We start from the raw sequence: 26,696 nt of genomic DNA, 5'->3' as shown, positions 1-26,696 counted from the left end.
CGGAACGCAGTTGGCGGCGAGGGAGTCGGACCGGAAGGTGCTCAACTGACGCAGTGGAGGGAAGATGGCGGCCGCCGTGGAGAGCTCACGAGGGCAGGAGGCAGGGAGCGAGGAGGCGGCCAGCGGTAACGGGTGTAGCGGTAACGGGGGGGCGTTCCTCTCCCTCGGTCCCCTCCCTGGGTTGTCACCGTCCCCCCCCTCTGCCTCGTGCAGTCTCCCGGCGGGATACCACAAGCCTGAGCTCCCCTCAGAGGTGTTCTTATGGCCGACGGTGCCTGCTGCCCCCTCAGCTGCTGTTGGGTTCCTTCGGCTTCTCCCGATGAACAACCCGGCAGGCCACTTCTGGCAGGGGTCCAGGCAAATAATTTTGGCTGCTGCTGCTGTGTGTGTGGGGGGGAGGGGGAGGAGGGCACAGGCATTCAGCGCTGAATCTAAGGGGAGGTGTGGGGGGTGGTTTGGTGATCGAGCTTCTAGAGCTTCTCTCAGAGTGATGGATGTTCATAAATGTGAGTGCCTACACCTAGATCGCTGAGCAGTAACAGATGAAGGAAGTATGGAGATGTTCAGAGCTGGGGCTGGAGAAGAGAGGGCTCTGTGGAGATCTGAGAGCGGCCTTTCAGTATCTAAAGGGGGACTGTCAGAAAGGAGGGGACAGACTGGTTAGCGGGGTCTGTTGTGATAGGACGTGGGAAATGGTTTCAAACTAAAAAAGGGGAGATATTCAGATTGGATATGAGGAAGAAACTGTTTACAGTCAGGGTGGTGAGGCATTGACACAGGTTGCTCAGACAGGAGGTGGATGCCCTGTCCCTGGAGGCTCTGAAGGTCAGACTGGGCAGGGCTCTGAGCAACCTGTCTGTTGTAGGTGTTGTTGATTATTGCAGGGGAAATAAACTAGATGGCTTTTAAGGGTTTCTTCCAACTCAAATATGTTATGTATATTTCCACCCTTTAATGAGGTCTTTTTATATGGAAATCTTATTAGACTTGAATCACTCTAATTTAGTACAGAGCTCCAAGTACCGGTTCTGATAGAATTAATATAATTCACATTACTTTGAGATACCTCTGCTTTACCTAATGCTATTGACACATTCTCTCAAAGGTTCAAAACTGGCAATACTGGTTAACTGCTGAAGCCTCAGTCATTCATCTTTCTGTAATTGTTGAAAGTACTGATTACCTTGCATAATGATTTTTGGTATTATCTAACATTATTCTCTTAGTTTATTTGGAGAGGCCGTTATGTGTAGGAGAAAATGAATGTGTGGTGTAGCAGCGTGTTTTTTGTTTGTTTTTGGCTGTTTTTTAAGCCTATTTTTTTAATAGCCGAGTAATTAATTAGTCTTGCTATGGAGTGTATCATTAATTGAATAGGTAGGATGGAATAAAAACAGATGTCATTAGTAACTGTCCCCATTATTCTGTGGATAACAGATCTTGTCAAGCACCTCCTGACTTCATTCTCATAACGATTTGGTTGCTAAAGGAATGAAGGAATGTAGTAATGCTTACAGAGTTGAAACACTTGATCTGGTGGAACAAAACTTCTGCAATTTTTGAAACACTTTTCCTGATGTAGCGTAAGAGGGATAGATGGATGAAAGGCAGTGAGCTGCATGTTAAGTGGATGAGCAGCAACCAGCTCATCTCAGAACTACTGGGGACTGTCTCTTTGCAAGTGGGACTGCAGGGGCATCAGAAACCAGCTTTGTTCTACCAATTACTTGGTGGACTTCACAGCCTTGTACGCGATACGTTATATATGTAATCTGAAGCTTCTGGGTGGCACAAGTATCAATAGAATAGGAGTGAATTGTCACAGGACCCTACTTGCCCATACTGCACAGTTATCTGAAAAAATAGTTAGTTTGAAATAATGAGACATTTTAGTACATCCTAAGCTTGCAGCTAGTTTCATTCTCGTTAATCATTCTCTCTGTTAAAGTCTTTATTTGACTGACTGATCAAGCTAATGAAAGTAGCAAAATACACTTTGTGTGTGTTTGGTTCGCTGTCAAATTGACTTTTCTTTCCTCTCCCATAATTACTTGATTCCAGACTTGAGTATTTTAACTCCAGTTCCTACTTTTGTTTTGAATAGGGGATGGGGTAAGCAAATCTGAATGTGAGGATGTTTTATTTGTATTTGAAGTACTTGAGCAGAAACAGAAAGTGGAACAGAAAAGCTCATTTACTTTTGAGGTACCTGACAACTGTTTTGATTCTCGGTTTCACAGAGTGGTTTCCGCTCTGTGTCCTTTGTGCTTAGCTAATTGTTTTCCTGGACCAATGGTTTTTTCCTGAAGCATACGTTGCTTTCGTATGTGATATGCTCCCCTACCTTTAATTTAATCTGTGTACATGCATTTAAACACTAGATGTCACTGTTGCAGTTTGTATAGAAGTATATGTAGCCTTATGAATATATATGTGTGTATATATACATACAATTAATAATTTCTTTTAACTGGAACATCTTTTTTTTTCTGAAATTTAACAGTCTTAGTCATAACAATTTTCGTTAATATAGTAATAATTTCCAGGGCTATCTTCTCCCTTCTACCCAACCTCTTAAAATACTGTAAAACACTGCTGAGAGTAGAAAGCCCTTGCACTGTATACTTTCTAATAAATTTGTAATGGTGGTTTCATGCCTGCTTGAGCAGTATCTTGAAGAATTAATTGTAAAAGCAAGGAGTGTATGGCCCTGAGCTTTAATAACGTTTGCGTATAGAACAAATTCAACTTGAGATGAGTGCTTACTGGAGACAGAAATCTTGATACTTTTTTTTTTTTCCCCCCTAGATTCTGAGATAAGCTCAGGACTTCCAGATGACAGCTACTCTTCTGGGGATGAAGCCTTGGATGGAGATGATGAGGATGAAGCAGCAGTTGCTGGGCATGTGGCTGAAGAGACAGCAAATTCCAAAGCTGGTCCAGGTTCAGGCTGGGCAGATGCCATGGCAAAAGTACTCAACAAAAAGATACCACAAAATAAGTCCATCATCTTGGCCAAGAATAAAAAACTGGAGAAGGAGAGAGAAAAGGAGAAACAGGAAAGACTGGAGAAGAGGAGGAAGGTGAGAAAAAGACTCAGCGTTTCATTGTACAGTCACAGTCAGATAGGGATGTGGGCAAGGTAACCCAAGGAGGGATTTTGAAGAGCAAAGGCCTCAAGATTGAGATGAGTGTAATCCATCATGTGCTTTTGATTCAGTTTACCCCTTTTGGTTTTCCATGGTAGATGGTATGATGGTGTCTATGCTCTAAATTACTTCTAATTCTGAAAATGATACAAAGAAAACAAAACTGTAGTGGTTTTTTGTGGTTTGTTTTTTGGTTGTTGTTTTTTTTTTGTGTGTGTGAAATTTTAATTCCACACTGTAATTGATTCACCTTCAGGCTAAAAATTTATTAATGCTTCTAATGTTTCATCTTGCTAGTTCTGTTCAAGCAGATTAACCAAATTTCCTGCTGATAGTCTGGGACATACAGTGGTTAGTTTGCAGCTGCCCCTTTAATAGAGCTCTGGTAAGGTGGCTCCTCAATTCTAGCTGTCCTAAATACTTGTTCTCACCCAATAAATGTGGAAGTACTGCAAAGCAGAGGTGAGCTGCAGGTCTCTAAGACCCTTAGAAAAACTTCAGGTCGGCTTGGCTTTTCTTAATTTCTTGCTGATGCGAGCTAGAACATGGCAGATCTTTTGATCAAAGGTCAGAACATGGTCATAAACTTGTGAGTTTGTAGTAGTCTGCCTGAAATTATAAAGATAAGGGCTCTGAAATTCTGTGAAAAGCTTGTGTAAAACACACTTAATGAAATACCATCAGAACTAAGAACACTGTTACATTGTTACAAGTTGGGGAAAAAGGATTCTTAAATCATTCTTGATGGAGGTGTTGGGGAAGTATAGTATTCTACTATTGGAGTTATGGTCCTTGATCAATTGATCAGTTTTGGATTCGAAACATGGAACCTCAAAAAAGACAAAAATTGGTGTTGTACATGACAGTTGGAGAATTGTGGAAGGGATTCACAAAGTTGTGGAATGGCTTGGATTGGAAGGAGCCTCAAATATCATCTAGTTACAGCCCCCTGCTGTGGACAGGGTTGCCAGCAGTTAGATCAGACTGTTTAGGAACCCTTCAAGCCTGACCTTGAACGCCTCGAGGAATGGGACATCAACAGCTTCTCTGGGCAGCTCTGCCAGGGCCTCATTGCCCTCTGGGTGAAAGAATTCTTATTAATATCTAATTTAATCCTTCCCTTTTTCAGTTTAAATCCATTCCCCTTTGTCCTACTGCAGTTATCCTGTGAGCGTTTGGTACTCTCTTATGCTTGAGTTCTGCTTATTGCAGTCTTTGCTGTGCATCACTGTCAATCACAAACCTGCTTTGTGATTAATTCAGTAGGGGAAGTCAAATTCCTGAGACTCAAAATATGATGTTATGCTTGTCTTGATGTGCCCACAAATTTATTATTTATAGATTTATCTGTGATGGGCTTGTGGAGTTGGAAACTGTTCTTGAATAATTTCTTTGCCTGTAGCTGTCAGTGTGAAAGCACTTGTGTTTTGCTAGACCCCTTTTGCTTGTCTCAACCAGAAACATCACTCTGGCACAACTTTCTGCTGTAGAAGGGAAATGACTGTGATTTCAGTGGGGCCCCATTTTTGTCAGCACGAGGGACTTACCTTAGATCTGTTGTCCAGTGCTGGAGCTGCCCTTACCATCAACCAAAAAGAGCTTTTGTTGATTTATCTTTTTTCGGTCGTCTTACTGCATGTTGTTAGAGTATGCTGCGTTCTCAAATGCCCCGTGCCACTTACTTTATGTAACAATATTTATAACAGCTCGATAAAAAGCGGGAGTGGGAAATGATGTGCCGAGTGAAGCCAGATGTTGTCAAAGACAGAGACAGAGAGAGAAATCTTCAGAGAATTGCAACAAGGTAAGAGGTTTTTTTGAAAGCTTCCTTTAAATATATGTATATCTTAAAGGGAGGAAAAGGGGAAGAAAAGGCCTGTGCAGGTAATCTGTTTCCAATCAGATTGAGCTCCTAAGAAGTGACTAGCAGGAGCCAAATGATTTATATGCAGATCTATGTTTCACAGTATCAAGTTCAACAAAAGATTTTAGAAGGTTTCTGAAAGCATAAAAATTTAGACAATAATGTAATGTTTGCCTAACAGAAGTGCTTTGTTAGACTCCCTTATTTTGTTAATTTAATGCTTTAAAAATGCGGAACAGTTGTTTCTGCTGTTCTATTTTTTCCTTCTCCGCAGAGAATTCACCAGATCCATGGCTGCTAAGTACAGTTGCCTGATTTGCATTATTGTGGTGGTGCTCATCTAGTTCTTTGTGGAGCACCATGTTGATATTCTGTCTGTATCTGCTTGTTTCCTTACAGAACTCTCTCCTGTCCCTTGTACTCCTGCTTCAGCTGCTCTTAAATTCTTGTATGAGAAATTTAATAGCTGGTTGTAGAATGACTAGCATTCTTCTGGAGTTGAAATGTGTTTTTGTATTGATGGTAGTGCAATGTATCATGCTTGGTTTGGGGATCTGAAAAGTTGGGTTTGGATTTTTGTTGCTGGTTTCTAGTAAAAAGTGGGAAGGAAGATTGAAAATTGAAAGTCTCCTGTATTGTAGTGAATATTACTTAACAGAATTGAGGTTCTGAGTAACCATTTTTGGGAACTAGAAGCCAGCTAACATCTGAACTGGTTAGTTTCTTTGATAGAAGGTCCATATCTATAAAGGCAACTTGAGTTAAAAGCTTTTTTTGTTTTTTTCTTCACCTCCTCTCTGCTGCCTACTACCCTAGAGGTGTTGTGCAGTTATTTAATGCTGTCAGGACACACCAAAAGAATGTTGACGAGAAGGTGAAGAAAGGTGCGAGATCTGAAAGGCAACGTGCTAAACTGCTGTCATCTGTTTCAAAGAAAGATTTCATCAATGTTTTAAGAAGCATGGACGGTGCTAAAGGAAACCATAACTCCGATAGAAAGGCTGCAAAAAATAAACAGGTAGGCTTGCATGCAAGATACCTTCTCAGTGTACTTACATATAGTCTGCTGATGTGCCTGCTGTGCAGAACAGCTGTATCCAAGTACCTTGTTTTTTTTTTCGATTACTTAGCCTTTTTTTTACTTTTACATAGCTCTCCTGAGAGACCGTCAAGCCTTGTGTACAAATAACTTGTTTTACTGGTGCTTTTATTGAAATACATATATTAAATTCTATTTTAATTATTATTTTTATCTTGAGTTTTGTGCATTGTGGAACAAACTGCTAAATCGTAATGAATTATGACGTGGAGTTTGGGCAATAGTAGTTACAAGTTCTCTAAAATTGTGGTATCTATTCATCCAGCATGGTGTATATGACTGTACTGCTTCTGTTAACCCAGAGATTCAGGTATTTCAAACTCATTTGCTCTGGTTGATTAGGGAACTATGGGGCTTTGACATAACAAGTGAATACCGCAACTGAGAGAAACTCAGGCGTGTGAAACATTTGTAGGCTGTTTTCTCTCAAATTCTTTGTGTGTTAGATTGGTGGAACGTTATTACTGATAAAATGTTTTGGAAAGAAGTATTTTAACACACCTTTTTCCAAACGTAGGCAAGATAGGCAGTTTATTTGGGCTTGTTTGAGTTTTTATCAGTCCATTCAATTCAGTAAGTAGCTCAGGGTTAAAAAGAAGTTGCTCAGACATACTGATTCTCATATTTCAGAAGCTGTGTGTTTTTGACACACCATTTGTGTTCAGGTTTGAATTTTGTGCTTGATAGTGGGTGGAATACTTCTGTTGGCCCAGACTTACAACAGTTAACTAAGTGGGCTTTTAGTGCCAGAAAGAAATACTTCAATCAGCTGGGAGACAACAGTTTGTCATATGTTTTTTGTTTGTGTGTGCTTGAGGAGCTTGCTGAAATGCTGCCTGACATGAAGAGCTCATAGAATTTTCATGCAAATGTAACATTAAAGTATTTTTTTTTTAATTCCTTGGATAATGAGAACAATTTAGCTTCATGCTGACACTTTATTTCTCCTTAAATAATTCCAGCTTGCTTGTTTGGGTGGGGGGCATGTGTGTGGTTTCATGTTTGTTTTTGTTTGTGTTGTGTTGTTTTTTACTCCCCAGAAAGCAGAACATCCCTAATAACATTGCCTACTAGTATTGCTGATGTTAAAGACCAGTCAAGATTGTAATCAACTCAGCAGGCATGGGAATTATCTATCAGCTGCAAAAACATGGTAGACTGACAATGAATCAACAGCTGAGTAAAAACTGGGATTTTTTGCTTTGTCAGATTGTGGAAGGGCAATTTTCTAATTAGGAGGTCAGAAAACAGATTGCGAATGTTTCTTTACCATAAGAGAAATGTCTTATTTTGGCAGTATTAGTAACAGCATATTTTCATTAAAATACTATGGAGAAATAAAGCTTCAGATACTGACTGGTAAAGAGTCATTTTCAAGCATTAGTAGGTGCTGCTTTCTTTTGTTCACAGGATTTAGATTTAGGAGTTTTTTGTCATGAATTTAAGGCTATATTGTGGGTTTGCTTGGTTTTTGTTGTTGTAGCTATGTTGGCTTTTTTTTATGTTAGTGTTTGCTTGGATAGACCGCCTCTTCCTTCCCTGTCCCGTTGTATTTGTTTCAGTGCCTCTCCATTCAGCACTGAACCAAACTCTATGATGACATCTTGAACAGGAGTTTTATTAATCTGCCATTATTTCTCTTGGGAATATATTTTACCAATTTAGTACACTCCCATCTTCTTAGTAGTTAATGCCTGAAATTGAAGTCAAATTTTGATCTTCAGTCTTACCATCAGATTTGTACATTCTGCCACTATACAGTACTGCTGGATTCCACAGTTTGCTTCTTGGTCTTTTGAGGGTATTTCAGGGAATGGTAAGTAGAGATGAGGCTTTGAGATGGTGAATTCTCTAGAATCCTGGTAGATTTTTGAGCCATCTGAAAGCTTTTCTTAGGTTTTTTAAGGCTGGTTTTCAAGCTGTTTATTTGCTTGGTTTTTATCCTTTTGTAGCAGCCTGCTTTCTTTTTAGCAATTGAGACTATAGTGTGTATTTCATTCTTTAAAAAAAAAAAAAAAAAGGGAATATTTTTATTTATTTCAACATAAATGATGGAAGAGATGCCAATCCCAAACTCCAGGCTTTGTGCCATCAATTAAAATATAGTCCAGAACAATAAAATTGCTACCATACCCACATAAAACAAGCAGTCAGCAAGAAAAATAACAGAATAAGGTTTTCCTAGTGAAAGCAATACTTTCTTTGCCCACTCCTTGTGCTGTGAAAGGAGACTTAACTATATTTGTGAGAAGGTACAAATAGTTAGTTTTCTTACTCTGCAGTGGTTTTTGCATGAAAGATTAGCTGCCATGTTTTGGAGGGTTTGGCTTCTTCCAAATGTTAGGAATTATTGAAGATACCCTTACAAAGCTCTGCTGTAGTTGACTATTCAATCAAGTATAGGTATGCATGAGAAAAATAAATTGAAAGCTCTATAAAGGCTATCTGTAGTGGTGGGATTTTGTTTTGGCACAAACCTTTTTAAAAGTACATTCTTTTTCCACCAGTTTCATGCCTTCATGGGAAGAGCAGGTAACCCATACCCCTGCCAGAGCTCACTGTTGTTTATAATTTCATACTTCCAGCCATTGGCCTAAACACCCCTTGGTGTACCCACCTAATGCAGCTGTGAAAGACGGACTGTCAGGCTGTGAATTTTTTTCTGTGCCATTTGAAACTAATCCCTTTTCAGGTTTTCTGTGCCCAGATGGGAGTAATTACACTTCTGAGCTGGAGCCAAAAGCTTTGCCTTTCATATCACTAACTGTTTATCAAGGTATTTCTTAATCCTTGCTGAGCCAGCTGATTTGTGTCATGTTTTTCTGGTTTTTTTTTTTCTTCCAAGGTACTGTACAAGATGCTTGCCTCTGGGTAAGATCATGTAATTTCCTTCCTCCACCATCATCTTATCTGAAAGCTTTGTAATGAGGAATAAGAATTAATAATGGGGAAGAAAAATCTCAGTTGTTTAGTTTTTTTGAGTGGGTTTTTAAACTTTTGAGCGGTGGCATTCTTGTTTTGTGAGGGTTTTTTTTGTTTTGTTTTTTGTTTTTTTTTTTTGGAAGCATTTCTCAGGAGATACAAGGGCTGTCAAGTCTTGTTCAACAAATCAACAAAATCCTTACAGAACATGTTATTGATTAGATTTTGGCTATTTCCCACCTTTAAGATATGTTATTAATCTACATACAGAGCTTTGTGAGGGGTGTTTTTGTCTGCTTTCCTAATAGTAGTATATGGTAGAGAAACTCTACAGGCTGAGGTCATCTCTCTGTCTCTACAGCAAATTCAGGAGTAGGCAGCGATAATTAAAGGATTCCTTTTGCTATCTGTAGAGTTAAGTTCTTCTCAGATGTATGCCTCTGAAAGATATGTCATAGAGCCTAATGTGGATGGTATTTTTATCATGGATACTGTTCTTTTAAGCCTCCCAGTCTATTCATTTCTTTTCTGTAGACTGTCAGCTGTTGACCTGGCCTGGGATTTGGGGCACAAGGTGGTTTGCAGGTGAATGATAATAGATTGCAGCCAGGACTGAATCTGTACTACTCTTACTTATCCTTTCCTACTCTTACTTATGTTTTTCTAATTCAGTGGAGTCTTACACTTTTTAAGAATAGACTTTTAGAGTTCCTTTAGGTGCCCTTAACAAATTTTGAGTGCTGCTAAGATTACTGTCATGGGGAAGTACTTTTGCTTTCAGAGTTGAATGAAGTTTCTTATCTCTTAAACCTGTAAAAGTATGTTTGCTGATGCAATAAATTAGAGATCTGAAATCTTAATTGTAAGAAGGCAAAGAAATTGGGAGTTAATGTTCGTGGAGCAGTTTAGCTCTCTTCTCTCACTGCAGAGCATTTGAACAGAGTTATTCATGCTGTGATTTCAGCAGAAGCACCAGAAACCTTCCTCTAGCTTTCTGCTTATCGTTTGTGCTGCTCCCTGTGAAGTATTATTGGGTGATAACATATTTTCTAGTGGCATGTGAATAAATGACGTGAAAGTTACATATACTCTCTGTGACAAGCATAGCTTGTGCTCATCAACCTTTAATTTTGAATTATGTAGGACTTTCTGCTGTACTTCAGTCTCTATAATTCAGTGATAATTTTTCTATAAAATCTGATGCTGCCTGTATGACTTGGAGTACAACTTGATTCCTGTACTGTGATGCTCTGGAAAAAAAAAAAATGTTACTGATCTCAAAATAGTATCTATTAATAAAACTTATTGGTGGGAAGGAAGATGAATGCAGACGAACACAGTTGTTATTTTATTTCAAGCTATTGATCGTATGAGAATTGAAATAGTGATTTTTCTATAAAGACCTGTATTCTATAAAAGTTGCAAGTCTTTGCTAAGTGACTTGTAAGTATAGCCAACCTGACTCCAGTCATTACAGACTTTTTCTTCCTTGTGAGATTTTAAAAATTGATAAATACTCTAAACAGTAGTTGGAGAACTGTTCAAGGGTGGGAGGATTATTGTATTTCTAACTTTGACTTTGGGATACATGGAGCTTTCATCTGTCAAGTTAGTTGAAGGTACAAATGTGCTTTCCAGCTTAAGAGTTAATCTGTTTAAAACGTGCTAGTGACTTCCTTCTTTTTCTTGCAGCTGAATAAGTAGTGACTGTTGGCATCTCGTTCTGCATTTTTCCACAGTTTCCATACAACATAATTGGGGAGGGGATAAATACTTCCATTATTTTCATCTATATGTGTCTTCTGGGGGGGAGGAGTCTGAACAATTTCTTTAACCAGCTGTAGGAAGTAATTTGTTCCTGAAATGTGGGGGTGAAGGCAAGACTTGTAGGAATTTGCTAAGGTGCATCTGCCCCTCTTTTAAGGTTAAAAGGAAACATTTTTCTTAAGTGATAATGACATTTCAAAGTAGCACAGGTTTATTGCTACAACTCTTGAGTGCTGGCTTTACAGAACTAATTGAAGGAGTAACTAATGCACATGTATGTGCCAGCAGATTTGAGGGAACAGCCAAATATTAATTTAGTTCAGCTGTGGCCAGAGTAGGAGTTGTTCTTGTTCTCCCAATTTTAACAAATGTCTTCCTGTCCCATGCACAGAAACTTTAATTTGAATTCAGTGTTAAATCGTGTATTTGCATCTCTCTCACATGTATGTACTTTCTTGAAGGTCACTTCCTGTTTATTTGGAATTTGGTTTTAGTACAGATAGTTGGCTGATTACCTGACTGCATGCTGTATTCTAGTTTATATCCTCTGGATGACTATAATGCAGTGCAACCTGCAATCAGTGTGCCATACTCTAATTTCCCTGTATTTCTAAGATGAAAGGTGATTGTACTATAAATAGAAGCTGTTTGATAATGACATTTTTCATTTAAATCTGCAATCTGAAGTTTGCAGAAGGATGGACTGACTTTTGGGTCATCAGTACTTTTGAGTGTTGAAGATGTACAAGCTCTATTTTCTATCTAATGACATACACCCATAACTGTCAGCATAGGAATATAGGTCTTTGCCAGAATTATGTCTACTTCATTGATAAATGTCAAGAACTTGACGCTGTGAGTTTACTTCCAGGTAAGAGGGATAGAAACTGTGATGCTGTATCTCAGGTTTACCCTTTTTCCCGCTGTTCTTGTCTTCAGACTTCTCATTTTATTCTCTATTGCAGGATGTTTTCTCTTATACTCAACTAGTAGGCAGAAAGGGGAAAAGGCTGTGATTTTTGCACTGTTTCCACCAACCTGTTTTTTTTTGTTTTTTTTTTTTCTTAATCCTCTTCATGTTTTGTGTTCCAAACAGGTGCTTTCCCTCTACACTTTAAGTCCAAGCATGCAATTGTATGCTCTGGCCCGTAATGCTACAGTAGTCCTAACAACTGCTTGCATAGAAGGACTTGTTTCCTCTTTGTTATCGTCATTCATGCACGGTCCAGTTTGATGCAGACTTCAAAGATGCACTTCAAAGCTAGTATGTGATCAGTGAGGACAGATATTTTAAGAGAATTTGGTTACTGACTTATCAACTGAGATGATGACCTCAGATGTGGGGAGGCTGGTCTCCCAGATGTTTATAACTTGGCCAGACCTGGGAATATGGTAATGAAGATAGCAAAAGACATATTCCCCACTCCAAAATAATCATTTAATGATTTTTCAAGTTCAGAAAGAATGCATGACAAGACTTTAACGAATGCCTATAGGGAATACTTCTTTCCTCTTTAGGGCTGTAGACAAAAATGTTCTAAGTTCATCTTGCCTTGAAACTGGTTGAAGTAATTTTTGTTGAAACATTGCGAAAACTTCTGCCTGAGGCAGGTGACTGCAATGGAAAATTTCAGCCTAATGCAGCTGAAATTTGGCAAGTTTAAGTGAATATAAACAGAGACTAACAATTGAAATGTCAGGCAATATTGAAACAGCTCCATCTGTAATATTTGAGTAACTTGCCTGTTTCACTATTAATGCACTGGGGGGCTGTGGTGGTGTTCTGTTTTCTCAGACAATGTTGCCAAGCTGGTTTTCAGTAAAACTATGTCTAAAATAACCACAAACTTGTGGTATACATCATCTTTTGATCTTTCTGTAAGTATACAAAGCACAGACATCCAAAATGTCAAATCCTATTAGAATTCCTTTACCAAAGTGTAAAAAAATGATCTGAAGAATTATTTTAAAAGGAAATTTGTCTTCAGCTTAATCTGTGACTTTTTTTTTGACTAAAGTTGTAGAAGCATATTGTTTGAAAATGAGAGCTGGGGAAAATCTTTCCGTTATGTCTTTTAATTATGCTTTTTTTTTTTTTTCTTGCAACAATGGCAGAAAGGTCTTTTTTCTGAATGTTTCTGGTCTTTATTTCACTTTTTCTAAATTTCTGTTCATTCAGGCTTTTCTATAGAATATGCCTCAACTGTCAAGCAGCTGCATCCCTAGTTGATTCTGACCACTGACTGCATCCTGCCAAACCAATAGTTAATGACTTCTCCTTACTGCTTGTAAATGAATCAGCTTAAAAATTTTAACCAACACCATCCCTGAGAAAATCTCACAAGTTTAGGATTGTGGATACAGCCTTGTCTTAATGAAAAGTCAACATTTAGAAAACAAAAGGCAATTCCACTTTTACCTGGTAAATTGAGCTGGAAGCCTTAGTAAAAGCTGCTGTCCACTTTTGGTGTTTTTCATAACTCTCTCATAAGCAGAGTAATGTAATTTGAGAAAATTTAGCTATACGTTTCACAGACTTTTATAGAAGAGGGTCTCTGGAAGTAAAAAAGGTTGTGTGGAACTTGTGTATCTGAATGAGCTCCCTCAATCTAAGCAATTTCTATTGCAAAATATCTTGAACGGTTCCCTTACTCTGAAGTTTTATTAATGTATAAAATGTTCTTATTTCCAGAGTGTTGAGTTAGCAGATATGTATTGTAAATGACCTCTGCACACCTGCTCTTCTGTTTATCTTGGTAGAATTCAAGAGCGATGGGTCGAACTGCTTACAGTTTCCAATGGTTAGAAGGTTGCTGAATTCAGTATTTACTTTTTTTCCTTGGCGTAATCTGACCAGTTTTTAATGACTGTTTCTGAAATTGAGTGGAAACTTATAAAATATGTATTTAAAAAAAAAAATAAAAATGGCAGCTACTACAGATAATACTATCGCAGTCTTCTTGGAAAGATCTGACCTTTTATAGCTTTGTAGCTGACCTCTGTATGGTCTTCTGTTTGTGGCCTCTCTTGTTTCTTCTTCATCTGCAGTTGTGAAAGCCTATGCAGAAATGTAGAAGGAAAGGTCAGAAACAAGCAGAAAACATAGCCTGACTAAGAGATCCACGGGCAGTTGATGTATTCACTCTCATATTTAAAGTTCTAAAAGGCAGCCTGGGAATATTTAAGTGTATCGTCTGTTTCTTAATGAGTTTGCACTCAAAGGTGTGTGGAAATTACAGCAGTAAAAATTCAGAGAAACTTGGATTTATGGGTATGTGGGGTATGTTGCTGTATAGGAATTCCTAAGTCATGGCCTGAACCAATGATTGAGCACCTGGTGAGGGAACACGGCCAGCCCTGGGAGCACAAGTGAAAGCAGTTCACCTGTATGATCAGAAGGGGTGGAAGCTGGTTCTTCCTAACTCTCGGCTGCTACAAGGGAAGTATCTCTACATGGAGGTTCCTCCTTTTGGAGTATTTGGTGAGCCCTGATCCTTGGAATGGGTAAGCAAATCTTTCTTTCTTTTACTGTATTGTGACAATGGCCCTTTTTTGGGTAGTTTATACCTGATACTGCTTTTCTCTACAGTTGGGAAATCTTAGATTTGTAGAATGGTTTGAGTTAGAAGGGACATTTAAGATCACCAATGTCCAACCCTCCTGCTATAGGTAGGAAAACCTCCTCTTAACCAGGTTGCTCACAGCCCCATCCAGCCTGGACTTTAATGCTTCCAGGGAGGGCTGCATCCACAACCTCTCTGGGCAGGCTGTTTGTCAAAAGCCGTTGAAGTCAAAGTAGGGACTATGAGAGCAGGAGCATTTAGCCAGGCAAGGTGCTTAGTAGTCATAAAAACTTCAGTATTTCATGTTTAGTAATGAAAATATGCAAGAGGCAATTCATTGCGTTTCTTTTTCTCCTTTTATGTTTTGCATAGCTATATTTGTTTCAGGACTCAAATGTAAGTGGAAATCCTGAGTCAGAAAAAGGAGGCTATTAGACCACTTCCTAATCAGCTGTACTCTGATATGATTTCTTAAGTGCTGGAAGTAAGAGACCAGGTTATTTTTACAGTCTTCTTCATTTGAAACATTTTGGGACTTGTTTTGCTATGCCTCTTGTTGAGTCTTAATGGAAAACAGTGGATTTAGGTAATTCAGAAATCTGCAAGCTGATAATTTATTTTTTAAAAAAGGATCAAAATACTCTGGCCAATGGTCTGCATGCTTCCATCCATGCTCTGTTGACAGACAGACTTCTATTAATAGCACTCAGAAAGTCTTAGATTTCAAACTGAGACATTGCCTAAGTGTCTTTCATAAACGGGTGACATCTGAAAAAATCTGTTTTGAATTGTTTTTCTCTGAATAAGCTATTAAAAGACATTAGTACTGGACTTCTGAAGGATGGTGTGTAGAAGGCCTTCATCTTGAACAGATGCTCCTAGGCACCTCTGCTCTAATTGTTTGTTTTCTAGGCCCATTGTAAGGGTTCAGAAACTGCTCCTCATAAGAATGTTGTGGATCTGGGTAATGTTTGGGGTGACACTTGATCCTTAAATTCCCCCGTGTCTTCATTACTGCACTAAGTATGTATTAAGGAGTGTAGGATCAGTTTCTTTGAATCACTTTTTTTTTTTTTTTTTTTTTCCCCCTGGGCTGAAATGCTAACTATCTGGAAAAGTTCTTTCTTTTATTTTGAATCGCATCCAAACAGAAAAATACTTAGTTCATTATTTTCCTTTTAGGAAAATCACTGGGAGCTGGTAAGGTGGAGTCCATTTAAGTTTATTCTTGGTAATTAACCAGTAACTGCTGATGGTCTTTGTTACGTGATGGACAATATTTTGTAGATTGTAGTTATCTGAGGCTCAGTGTTAGCTAGGACAAAGAGCTGTTCTTTCTAATGGACAACGTGGTCTTATCCAAGTGAGAATTAAGATTCTCAGTGAAGCAGTGCAACTACCTTATCCTTAGTTGTCTTCTGAACGAAGAGATTACAATTAAAGTAATTTGAATACCATAGCTAGTGATACAAATTCTTGTCTGATAAGCAATGAAAGTAAAGCACCATATTATGTTATTAATGACAGCCTTGATTATGTGCTGTTTTCAACCATACTACTCATTGGATCACTGTCAAGAATTTACCAATCTAAGTTCTGTGTGATCTTTGCTTTAAGGATCCTATTGTTCAGGTAGATGAAACATGAAAGCTGTATGGTGATTGACAGATAAAGAAGGAATAGAAGTAATAGGTGAATGCTGCAGTAGTAGTGGCTAGTATGGTGAGCATTCATTTCACTGTTGTTGATACGAAGGCTGATAAATAGGCATTGCAGAGGTGAGTGTGAAAGCAAGTAAGGGAGGATGATGAAGTAGTTTGCTTTTTAACAGGGAAAAGAAAACACATGAAAATTAGGAGTGATGACATACTGGAAAGGTATACTGTCTGGAATTGTGCTTCCAGATGTTTTCTGTGATAGCCTAGTAAAGGGACAGTTTTTCCAACTATCTTCTCTGTAACAATTTGCACTATACTTTGAGCTAATTTTATTTGTCTTAGTTTCAGCTGGGATGAAGTTCTTTACTTCAGAGTGTCTGGTATGATGCTGTATTTTGGTTCTAGGAAAAAAAACAATGTTTAAACATGCTGATGTTCATAGTTGCTGCTAAACAGGGCTGTACAGAGCTAAGGCCATTCTCAGCAAAGAACCCAAGGAGCTGGGAGGGAACAGAATTAGGACAGGTGACTTAAACTGGCCAAAGGGATCTTCCATGCCACATAACATCATGTGGAAAGAGTCTTGAAGGGGGTGGGAGTTCTCTCTCTCTCTTCTGGTGCTCTTCTAGAGGCTAGCTGGGCATTGGTTGGGGTGTGGTGAGCAATTGCTTGTGCATCACTTTATATATATAGATATATGAATGTATATAACAAGTCATAACTGTTATCCTCTTTCTTTTCCCTATCTTACTAAATAATCCTATTTCAACCCATGAGTTCTGCTTTTTTTTTTTTTCTTTTTTCCCCAATTCTCTCTTCAAACCCACCTCTCCATGGGGGAGAAGTGAGCCAATGACTGTGTGGTGCTCAGCCACTTGCCAGATTACACCACAACAGTTGATTTGAAATGAATGTGAGGCTCAAATAGTTAAGATAACAGCTGATCTGACTGTATTGTGTTAACACAAGGTGTTGTAGTAGTTTTAGTATTGCTGATGACAGCATTGATTTTTGTTTGTCATCTCTGGAGGTTGGGTTAAGGCTTTTATTTTGCTCTACTGTGGGCCTTGGCTTATATCATGGTACAATTGGCAGCTGAGAAACAAATCCTTTTGTGTGTCTTCGGCACTGCAGTCATCTTTGGGTATTGGAAGCCATATGGTTGATACCATTAGTAGTTATGCTCTTTGCTTTGTATCCTGGGGGAGACCACCTGTGCAGAAGATGGAGAACGCTTTCCAACAGTTCTCAACCTCCCTTTTCTTTTTTTCCCTAGAGCTCAAGAGCTAATTACAATAGCTTTTCAGAATTTTGAATATCCATGGGATGTTCAAACCAGTGTGCTCCTGTTGCTATGCATCGTGAATGTGCTTCAGCTTATGTTTAAGATTAAACAATTGTTTAAGAATAATATCACCCAGACGTTTGCCCTGAAACAGGATAGTTAGGATAGTTCTGAATGGAGGGCAGTGTGGAATGGTATGGGCAGGTGTCTAGAGCAGAAAGCACCTCCAGTAGTTTGGATCTTCACGTCTGAACAACTGCAGAATCCTGAAAAACTAGTAGAATATTTCAAAAAGGTTTGCTCTCACCCTGGCAATTCTGAAGGGGTGCAAATCACTGTGGCATGCTGGGGCCTGGCCTTTCAAGCTCTGTTGAACACTGTTCAGCATCTTCAAAGGGAAGAGAATACTCCTGGATCTGATGACAATGCAGCAGGCCCTCCAGCTCCTGAGATAATCCCTGCAGCAGCTCCAATTCCTGCAGTTACTCTGAGCATTGTTATTGGAGTGACTGCTGTCACTCCAGCCCTTGAGGTGAGCCTGCAGTTGCTCCTGCTGTGGCTCTTGTGGCTGTTCCACATATTGCAATGGAGAAAAAGAAAAAAAAATCCCTCTTGTTGGAGGTGTATCACACCCAGAGCTACAGCCCTGTGGTACCTACTTTAGAAAGTCCACAAAAAAGCATTTTTATTCTTAGTTGAGGAATTTTCATCTGACAGTTCAGAAGAGTTGTTTGAACTTCAAGACAATGTCATTTTGCTTTGTGTTTTACAAAACATGAGTTAAATGTAATAGAACGCATTCCTCAAGGGGAATTGTTATTATAGCTAACTGTAATATTTCCTATCTGTGTTGCAAATCAGCTCTGCGATCTATCTTTCTGTAGGCAGGGGTTATTTTCAGGTGTGGTGGGTGTCTTTTAGTATGTCAAGGAGTGGTCTAAAAGTGATTAGCATGCTGGTTGCCTAACAACCTTCCCAATTTCTTAGCTCTTCTGTTATAATTTAAATTGCTTCCTGTGCAAGAGGAGGTGTTTGTAGGTTATTAGAACTAGAACGTGATGTACTTTAGCATGCCTACTTGTTTTTTTAAAACAACCCAACAGCTTAAAGATTAGAAAAAAGCTATTCTTTTCTAAGTGCTGATTAAAATTCAAATTACTGCTAAGAACGAGTGAAGAATGTGCCCTGTTTGTTTTGTTTGTTTTTTTCTTTGACTCTTCCTGTGTATGTAGGTGGCTGAATTTTTTCTCTTTCAACACAGTAGCAGGGAGCAGTGTGCATATTAACTGAAGTCATCAGTTGGAATGAGCTGGACCGTGTATGTTCCATGAAACAACTTTGAACTCTGTGTTCTGATTGAGAACAGAAGATGATTAAACTAATCTCACACATGCAGAGTTGTGTCCCCTGGAAGGTGCGTGATACCTTCTGGAGTAGCTCTCAGGTTGTAGTATTTCTGTACTGTTTATAGCTGCTTGAAAAAATGTGAGGAGAATGTCTGTACGGTTGGGCATGCTCTCACAGCAGCAAGTGGTAAAATTCCTTGTGCAGCAGCAGGATTTTTGAGACTGCTGCTATCAGAACTGGAGCCTTGCAAGTGTTGAAGAGCTCCAGACCTTCCTGTGTGCAGAAGGGCCCTGTGTTACACTTGAATTCTTTAAATGTTTTTGCTTTTTCTGACAAATACTGATTTATGAGGTTTCTAATGAGCTGAGGCTGAAGAAATCTGTTTTCTCAAGCGCCTGTGATTCTTCTTTGCAACTGAGCATTTCATAATGATGCTAATGATCTATTTATTTTTTCCTTAAAGCTAGATAAACGCTTTTATTTGGAATTTCTGTGATGTGATTCTGACCTTCCCAAGGTTGGAGCATATTTAAGCCTCTGCATGCCGACCCGTAGCATTCTTTCTCATTCACACATCCTTGGTTGTAGTAAACCACAGAGGAGAATATGAGGATGGGGAGATTCCTCAGGTCCTTAAGTTGTGGGTGGTCTTCTGGCTGTGCTCAAAATTAAAATCAGTATTTGTGTTTCCCTTGCCTTTTTGTAACAATTCCAGTGCTTCAGTTGCACAGAAGTTTGACTGGGAACAGCAGGATTCAAAACACTGCAAAAATTAATTACTATATATGCTTAATAGCAATGTAGTTGTGGGCTTCAGTGTGTGCAGGAGACTTTGTGGTATGAATAAGTCTCCCGTACCATGCTTGGTGTTGTCACTTCAAATATACCAAGGCATTTGAGTTCAGTCTCATTAAGAGAGAGTGTCAATGGTTGTTGAATGATACTTCTCTTAAGAAATAAACAATTGTATAGCATTACTCTGCTGCAGAGTAGACTTCTGTTGTGTAGATGGCATGATCTGTAAGCTCAAAAAAGCTTTCCAAAGTCAAAGTAAGTTTCTATGGGACTTGAGCTCAGAAGTTCAGCATATAGTCTCACATAGTCTCAGTCTCCAGATCTTTGGGGATTTTTTGTCTTTTGGGGATCAGGTGTATGTAGGAAATTATCTTATATTGAAGATCTCACTGTATTTCAAATAAGTGAAAATTGCAAGTAGTACTGATCATTAAGCCCAACAGGGTTTTTTAATTTTTTTTTTTCCTATTAAAGGTGATTACATCTTCAGCTCTACTTATGTTGCTGTTTGAGATACTTAAGCTATAGTTCTATCTGCTTCTAGCTGAGAAAAAACTGAGAAAATCTGTTTTCCTAGAGTATGAATTTCGATCATTCCTGAAAACAAACTTAGAGGTAAAGATTTTGCTGGTGTTCCTTGTCTTGCATCTCTTCCTCCTACTTTCAAGTGCTTTTGTTTTTTATGTTTGTTTTCTTTTTTATATGTGTTCTTATGTTTTTAGTGGAGATCTAACACACGTCAGTGTATGTGTGTGGGTTTTTTGAGCTAGGCTTAAGGCAGCTTTCTTGGGGATAAGGAAGAGAATAGCAGCAGTCATTTGGAGAAGGATGCAGGCTGGCAGGGAGGGTGATTGTCAGATGTATGTGAGAATGCATTTTGGCAGATAGACTTTTTAACTTCTTTGCTGTGACAAAAGCCTCCCTGTATTTCAAGTTCTTAGATGTCTGTATTGAGCAGAACAGACGAGCCTGGGGAGGCAGTTCAAATTAATTAGACATGTTAGAGTTGTTTTCTCAGGGCTTAAAGTCGTTGCTTTAGAGATATTTATGTTAGAAATTCCTTCCCTGACAGGTACAAATAAACGTTTATTGTATATGATGGTAAAGAGAGATGCCCCTGCAAGCTCTGGTATTTCATCTTCTTCACAGAGCAAAGGCATAGGAGCCCAGTGTGCTGATTCTAATTCTTACATTTGAAAAATGTTTAATACCCTGCAGTTTTTGTCTTTTGAACACTAGAGGAATTTAGATTTTAGAGGGATCCTACAGTGATAAAGGCAGAAATACTTTTATTTTTGCTGTTGTGCAGATGTTCAAGTGGCACAAATGCTATCTTTAATCTGTTTGCTCAATTTTCAGAACATAACTTTTTATACCATCACCAGTAAGTGTTACAGGACTTTCTTCAGCCTGTGCATAGGTCTCTGTGTTACTCCATAAGCATCCAGGAAACAATTCCAGCCTGGATCCTGCAAGTGATGGCTGCTTGTTCTGGGTGACAGACCTAAGCTTTGTTGTTTGTTGGTTGATTTGTTTTTCTTAGGACTTCAGTAATTTCAATTCTTTTTGTTCTGGCTCAGATTTCAGAGATTACATCTTCAAACCAGTAATATTTTGGGAAATATGTCACCAGTGCAGAATCCTTGTATCAGACTTGAGCTAATGCTGTGATAGCTTAGGTGACTCACCAAGCGTGGGAGACGGCAGTTGTGGTATTATCACCTCTCCTCAGGTGGGCTGTCTGGCCTTCCCAGCAAATGGGCATCAGCAGGGGAGTGACCACAGCTTCGGGTTTTGGTCTCTCATTGCAGCAAATGATAACAAATGCATCACCATGTGCTGGTGACTCTGGAGACGCGTTGGTAACTGCTCCCTCTCTGACCCACTGAAATAGGTTCCAGGCCTTCAGGCAAAGAACAGACCCATTCAAATCTGTGTGTAAAGAAGGGAAAACAAAAAAAGCAATTGTTCACTCCCTACCTTACTGTTTCCCATAGTGTTAAGCACTTATGTTTATATAGCCTGTTTTGTTTGCATTTGGGGATGTTCAAAGGGGACTTTAGTGTTGCGGTGGTATGTGGGAGAGGTGGATGAACAGCTGACTGGGAGTTCAAAGGCAGTCGAATAGAATGAAAGCCGGTTTCGTTTCCAAGTGCCAAGAATCACTTCTACTTAGATGGAACTAGATTATAGCACTGAAAACCCAAGGGCATTAACATTCTTATATAAAACAAGTTGGGAAGCGATATTAGAGTTGAACTAATTGTTAATTGTACAGATATTCTTGCTGCATATTTTCTTAAGTCTCCAGGAATTTTTTTGTGATAGAATGGATTTGGATGGTTTTTACTGTGAGGGAAAAATAGAGAGGTAAATGATTTAGGAATGAAGATACTAAACATGGGGTTTTCTTCACTTGGGAGCATGCTTAAAATTGATTAAATGTTTGCTTTCAAGTATTTAATCTTCATCTTTCAGGCATGGATATGCTACCTCTGTCTTTTTTCTTAGTGCTTGTATAAACTTCTATTCAAACCTTTGTGGCTCCTTGTAATACCGTGGAGGATCAGCATCCCCCTTTGTTGAGGTCCTGCTTTTGTTCTCTTGTTCACTCGCTGAATAGTGGATTGTGATAATTTGAGCATTGGGCTTGTCAAAGCCTGAGCAGCCTTTCGCTGGTGCTGCTGACCACGTCTGTTCTGTGTGTGTGGGAAAAAAATAAATGACATCTCTGGTTTCATTATTATTGCAAAAAAAAAAAAAGTAAATTTGTAAGGAAAATGAGGATTTTTTCCATGTAAGTATTTCAGGTTTTACTCTATTGTATGTTCAAACAGTGATTATTTCTAAAATATCTGGGATTTAAAAAAAAAAAAAAAAAAGTGGTTTTTTTTTTGTAATCATTCTGACCTTATTCTAATCTGGAAAGATAAATGTGTAGAACAACAGAATACCACAGTTTTCACTAATATGTATTATTCCACTGAGAATATCTTAAGGTCTTCCTACAGACCTACACTGTCTGTCACTCTTTTAATTCCAGTTAACTGATTACCCTGCCTGAGATGATTTCAGGCTTTATGGGGAATAGCATTTGCAGTGAATTCCTGCAACAGTGAAAGTAGATAGGAATCACTCGCCTGGGGAAAAAGGGAGTTGTTGTTTTTCCACTGCTGCTGGAGATGGGAGAGTTACACCTCCAAATAACCATCAATGAGAGCAGCTGCGAAGACAAAAGAAAAGAATAAAAAAACCTACATCTTGAACAGCTTTGGTTAGTGGTTGTTGGGCCTGGGGAGGTTGCTTTTGGAAGAGAAGGTGTTGAGACGTGTAGTCTTATTTTTGTGGGAGTCACCTTTCACAGAGAGCTGCAGGACAAGTCACATTCTGAAATCATTTCTGTTTTGAGTAACTATTAAAAGTAAGATGTCTGGCAGACTTCTTGTACTCAGGGAGCTTCTGTTGATGCGATGTGTTAGGTTTGCAGTGAGAGATCTGCATTTTCTTCTAATTATTTCTTTCAAATTTTATGCTGTTTTCTCCCAGAAACTACATGATCTGCATCTGCAGAAGATGCTGTAACAAATAACCCCTGTCTGAAGGTACAACGTCAGAAGGTGGTGGTTAAACAAGTGAATTGGTTCCCGATTTGAATAGGGTAGTAGGAAGGAGATACTGGTATGAAATGCCTGTAAACCTTTGTTTCAGAGACATTACAGAAGTAAATTTTTTTCAATTCCTTCAATTCCTCTTTGGTAAAATAATTTTTTCCTTGCTTGTTGAACACTGATTGTTCCTCAGAAGTATTTTGCTGCTGAGGCTTAAATGACTGAAGTCCTTCTTCGGTACATGGAACGTTTTTCAGTGTTTTCCTCCAGCAACGATTGGAACGTCAGAATTACTTCACCCTGTTCTTTAAAACTGTTGCCACACGATGGCGCTGTTGCACCGCTCAATGTGCTCCGTCACTTAGAAGAACAGCCTAGCAATGTTTTCAGTGCTAACCTGAAACTAAGGCTCCTGTCACTTTTCTTCATTATTCACCGGTCCATTTAGCATGGCTTCAGTTTATCCACTTTGAAGAAGCGCAAAATTTGGAATAAGGTGTTGTTGGCATGCTGAGTGTAGCTCAACTTTCAGTTTCTTTTAGAGGCAGCTTTGCACCATATGACAAGTCCAGGTAGTGAGGTAATAATCCACATAAAGGGGATTTGGTTCACGTATCACAGAATATGTTAAATATTAAATTTAGGTTTTTTTAAGCCTTTATTAAATCCATATTTGTGTTTTATAAATGTGCCAAAAAGTGTTCTAATGAAGCAGCACCTGGGGGTTAATAAATGATATCATGAATCCATTCTGATTGCCAAGAAAGATTTTAATAAAGGAAGCCATGCCCAGGGTTGACTGTTTCATCCACAAGGAATAACTGTTTTTTTTTCTGTGTTCCTTTTATTGGTTGGTTAAAACAAATTCACTTATTTGCATCAGATAGTTATGATTCCTCTGTTTATCCACGTAACATTTGTGTGAGGTGCTCACCTTTGGTATGTCTGTCAATGCAAATTTGTGTGAGGCATTACTGTGGTTATGTGAAGGCTTTCCATCTTCTACTGCCCCTTTCACATTCATCTCATCATCCTCTTCCTTCTTCTCTCCTCAAACATACAGGGTGAAGTGAAGTCTGAAGAGGGACCAGAATGGAATATACTGCGTGATGACTTCATGATGGGAGCATCTATGAAAGACTGGGATAAGGAAAGTGATGGAGAGGGCAGTATTGCACAAGGAGGTGGTTTAAAACAAGAAGATGACAGTGACTGAATGAAACTGAAAGCATTTCAAGATACTTTATTTTTCTTTATTTGGATTAAAAATCAACATTCTGTGAATGTACAATACTTGGAGGCTGTCTCTTCTTAAAGAGTCTTGTACAACTCGAGTGCTTTTTCCACAGTGTCCAACTTTTTAAATATAGCTTCATTTGTTGTACTGAAATCCTGAAATATTTTTCAAAGCATGTATAATTTTCAACATATTTCCAAAACATTTTGTGCAGTCAAAATAGTGGCACTTGCCCAACGAAAGATGAATTTTGCCAAGGTCATTAAAAGTTTATATATTCGTCATGGCAATTGATGTATTAGTGTGCCTGCATTTCCAAATCAGTGTTACACTTTGAAAAGTTGTTAGCAATTCATGGTAGAAATGGCTTACAATAAACACAAAAATGCTGTCACCTTGTAAAGTTATCAGGCTCCTATGGAGACTTTATTACTTTGGTTAGGAAAGGCTTCATAGATAATATAGAGAAGTAACCATTAATGTGATAGTTCTGGTCTTGGAGCATTAATCTGATTGAAGACAACTACAGAAACATATTTGTAAAATGAATCTTGTCCCTGCTTGATTGGCTTTGTGTGTGTGTATATACATATAAAAAAGTAGGTATAAAAGTGTACACATGCATGTATGTTTTTCCACTGTAAGTCTGAAGTTACATGTGTTAAGAGACCAGTAAGAGGAAAAGACAGTCATTGCTATTGTGTTTGTTAGAGCAGAAAGGCCTTTTCTAGCAACACTGTATAAAATTGTATTTAGCATTGCTTCGTTTGCAGTTCTGGTGCTCTGGTCTTTTTCAGTAGGGAACCGGACCTCTGGGACACACTCTGGGTTTAGTCAACTGTAATGCTAATTCCTCAGGTCTGCAGAGGGTCAAACAAAAGCCCTTTCTCTTAGGTGCATACTGTAAGGATACCAAATGTTGGCTTTGATTATGCCACACCAGTTTCTTCTGATAGATTGTTGGGTTGCAAAGGTGCAGAAGCTAACTGCGTAATACAAGTACTTCATAAGTAAGCAAATGTATACAGAAGGAATAGGATGGTGCTTAAGGAGTTTTAGATGAGAGGCTGGGTGTGAATTCTGCCTCCTTTGTTTTGGATTCTCTTTCTAACGCATTTCTCTGTTTGCTATGTGAAGAGAATGCTTTATGGCCTATTAATTGATACTTGATATAAATAGTACTATTCTGTCTGTATCTACATTTCCTTTCATGCAAACCTTTCTTTGTAACTGCTTATGTCCAATATATGGTTAGGAGAGCCTTAAATTTTCACTCTTCCACACTGAAATGTTTGGTAGGCTGGTGGATTTAGGTTTTTTAATGAAAGCATTGAGGAGGGCAGGGGGGGTGAACTTTGTTTATATTATAGCTTGAAAATATACATACAAAATGATACAGGGAAACCCATCCTAACAACTGGCAGTGGTTGTGTTATCTCTAGCCTATTCATCTGGTATACATTGTAGCATAATTCTTTGAGGAGAACTCAAAGCTAACAGCAGAAATGTTTAGATTTTCAAGCTGCTTGGAGTGTTAAACATATTAGATATCTGCGTAGACATTAGTTTGTGGCCTGATATTTATTATCACAAATGAAGGCATACACCCAAAATATCAAGTGGCAAAACCACAGAAGTTTGACATATGGTTATCCTAGCTTCTGCAGGTTAGACATCTGTACAGCTGTTCAGCTAGAGCTGGCATCTCATAGAGCAATACAAAAACGTACTACAGTGAATTTTAAGTTGATAAAACAGCATAATAGTCTAATCTGACATTGTTTTCTTTTTGTAGTTTAGTTACTTTGTGCAGAAAAACTACATCAGCACCTTTAAATCTGCGGTCACTAAGTTAATATCAGCAGTCCCTGTTTGAGATCAAGCTCTTAAAAATTATGCTAGTTTTTCTTAGGAATTGTAATGTCCTGAGGTGACTTTCAGAATACTTATGGAATACTCAGATGTTTGTAGATTTTATAATTAATTTGCTTATCTTGAGCTTCCATTCTTTTTAAAGCGCACAGCAGTACTTAAGTATTTTGCCTGTAGGTTGAGTGTTTCTTGCCTTTTAAGAGGCATAATAGACATTTATATTGGATAATTTTACAGTTCTGATTCTGTGCCTTGTCCTTTGGTTGTGCCCTATGCAGAGAAGCTTCTGTAGCGACTTAAACAGGTAAGTAATTCCAAAAGATAAACTTAGGAGTTTTGTGGCAGATGAGAGCAGTATAATTTAATTTTAGGCTGATTTATTTCACAAGTTTGACTAGCAAGTCGAAAGTACTAAACCCTGTTTGGCCTGGAGATCTTCCAGTCTCTCTTTTTAATAGTAGGATCAGTTGTCTCACCTGCTTTCCTATAATCTTTACAGTAATATTCTTTTAAAGCTATCAAAAAGGAAG

At 38.6% G+C, this 26,696-nt stretch overlaps 1 protein-coding gene across 2 annotated transcripts; it reads left to right on the top strand.

Moving 5' to 3' along the window:
• On the top strand, window positions 1–24,701 carry RRP15 (ribosomal RNA processing 15 homolog). Of its 2 annotated transcripts, none has more exons than XM_031552357.2 (5): window positions 1–125; window positions 2,809–3,083; window positions 4,856–4,953; window positions 5,830–6,031; window positions 24,121–24,701. In XM_031552357.2, the coding sequence occupies exons 1-5, from the start codon at window positions 65–67 to the stop codon at window positions 24,271–24,273; spliced, it is 789 nt and encodes a 262-aa protein (XP_031408217.1). In that variant the 5' UTR covers window positions 1–64; the 3' UTR covers window positions 24,274–24,701. The 2 variants fall into 2 exon arrangements, with proteins under 2 accessions (XP_031408217.1, XP_010704998.1); XM_010706696.4 differs by having other exon boundaries at window positions 19–140.
• The last annotated feature ends 1,995 nt before the right edge of the window (window positions 24,702–26,696 follow it).

Source organism: Meleagris gallopavo, chromosome 2, assembly GCF_905368555.1.
Source record: "Meleagris gallopavo chromosome 2, MGAL_WU_HG_1.1, whole genome shotgun sequence".
Taxonomy (NCBI): domain Eukaryota; kingdom Metazoa; phylum Chordata; class Aves; order Galliformes; family Phasianidae; genus Meleagris; species Meleagris gallopavo.
Note: the sequence above shows the minus strand (reverse complement) of the source record. Positions and strands in the feature narration are given on the sequence as shown.

Excerpts from the sequence above, each read along its gene's own strand:
- RRP15 (XM_010706696.4), top strand. The coding sequence starts at position 65 with ATGGCGGCCGCCGTGGAGAGCTCACGAGGGCAGGAGGCAGGGAGCGAG. Across the intron at positions 141-2,808 it reads CAGCGGTAACGGGTGTAGCG|ATTCTGAGATAAGCTCAGGA; the intron begins GTAACGGGGGGG and ends TTTCCCCCCTAG. Across the intron at positions 4,954-5,829 it reads CTTCAGAGAATTGCAACAAG|AGGTGTTGTGCAGTTATTTA; the intron begins GTAAGAGGTTTT and ends CTACTACCCTAG.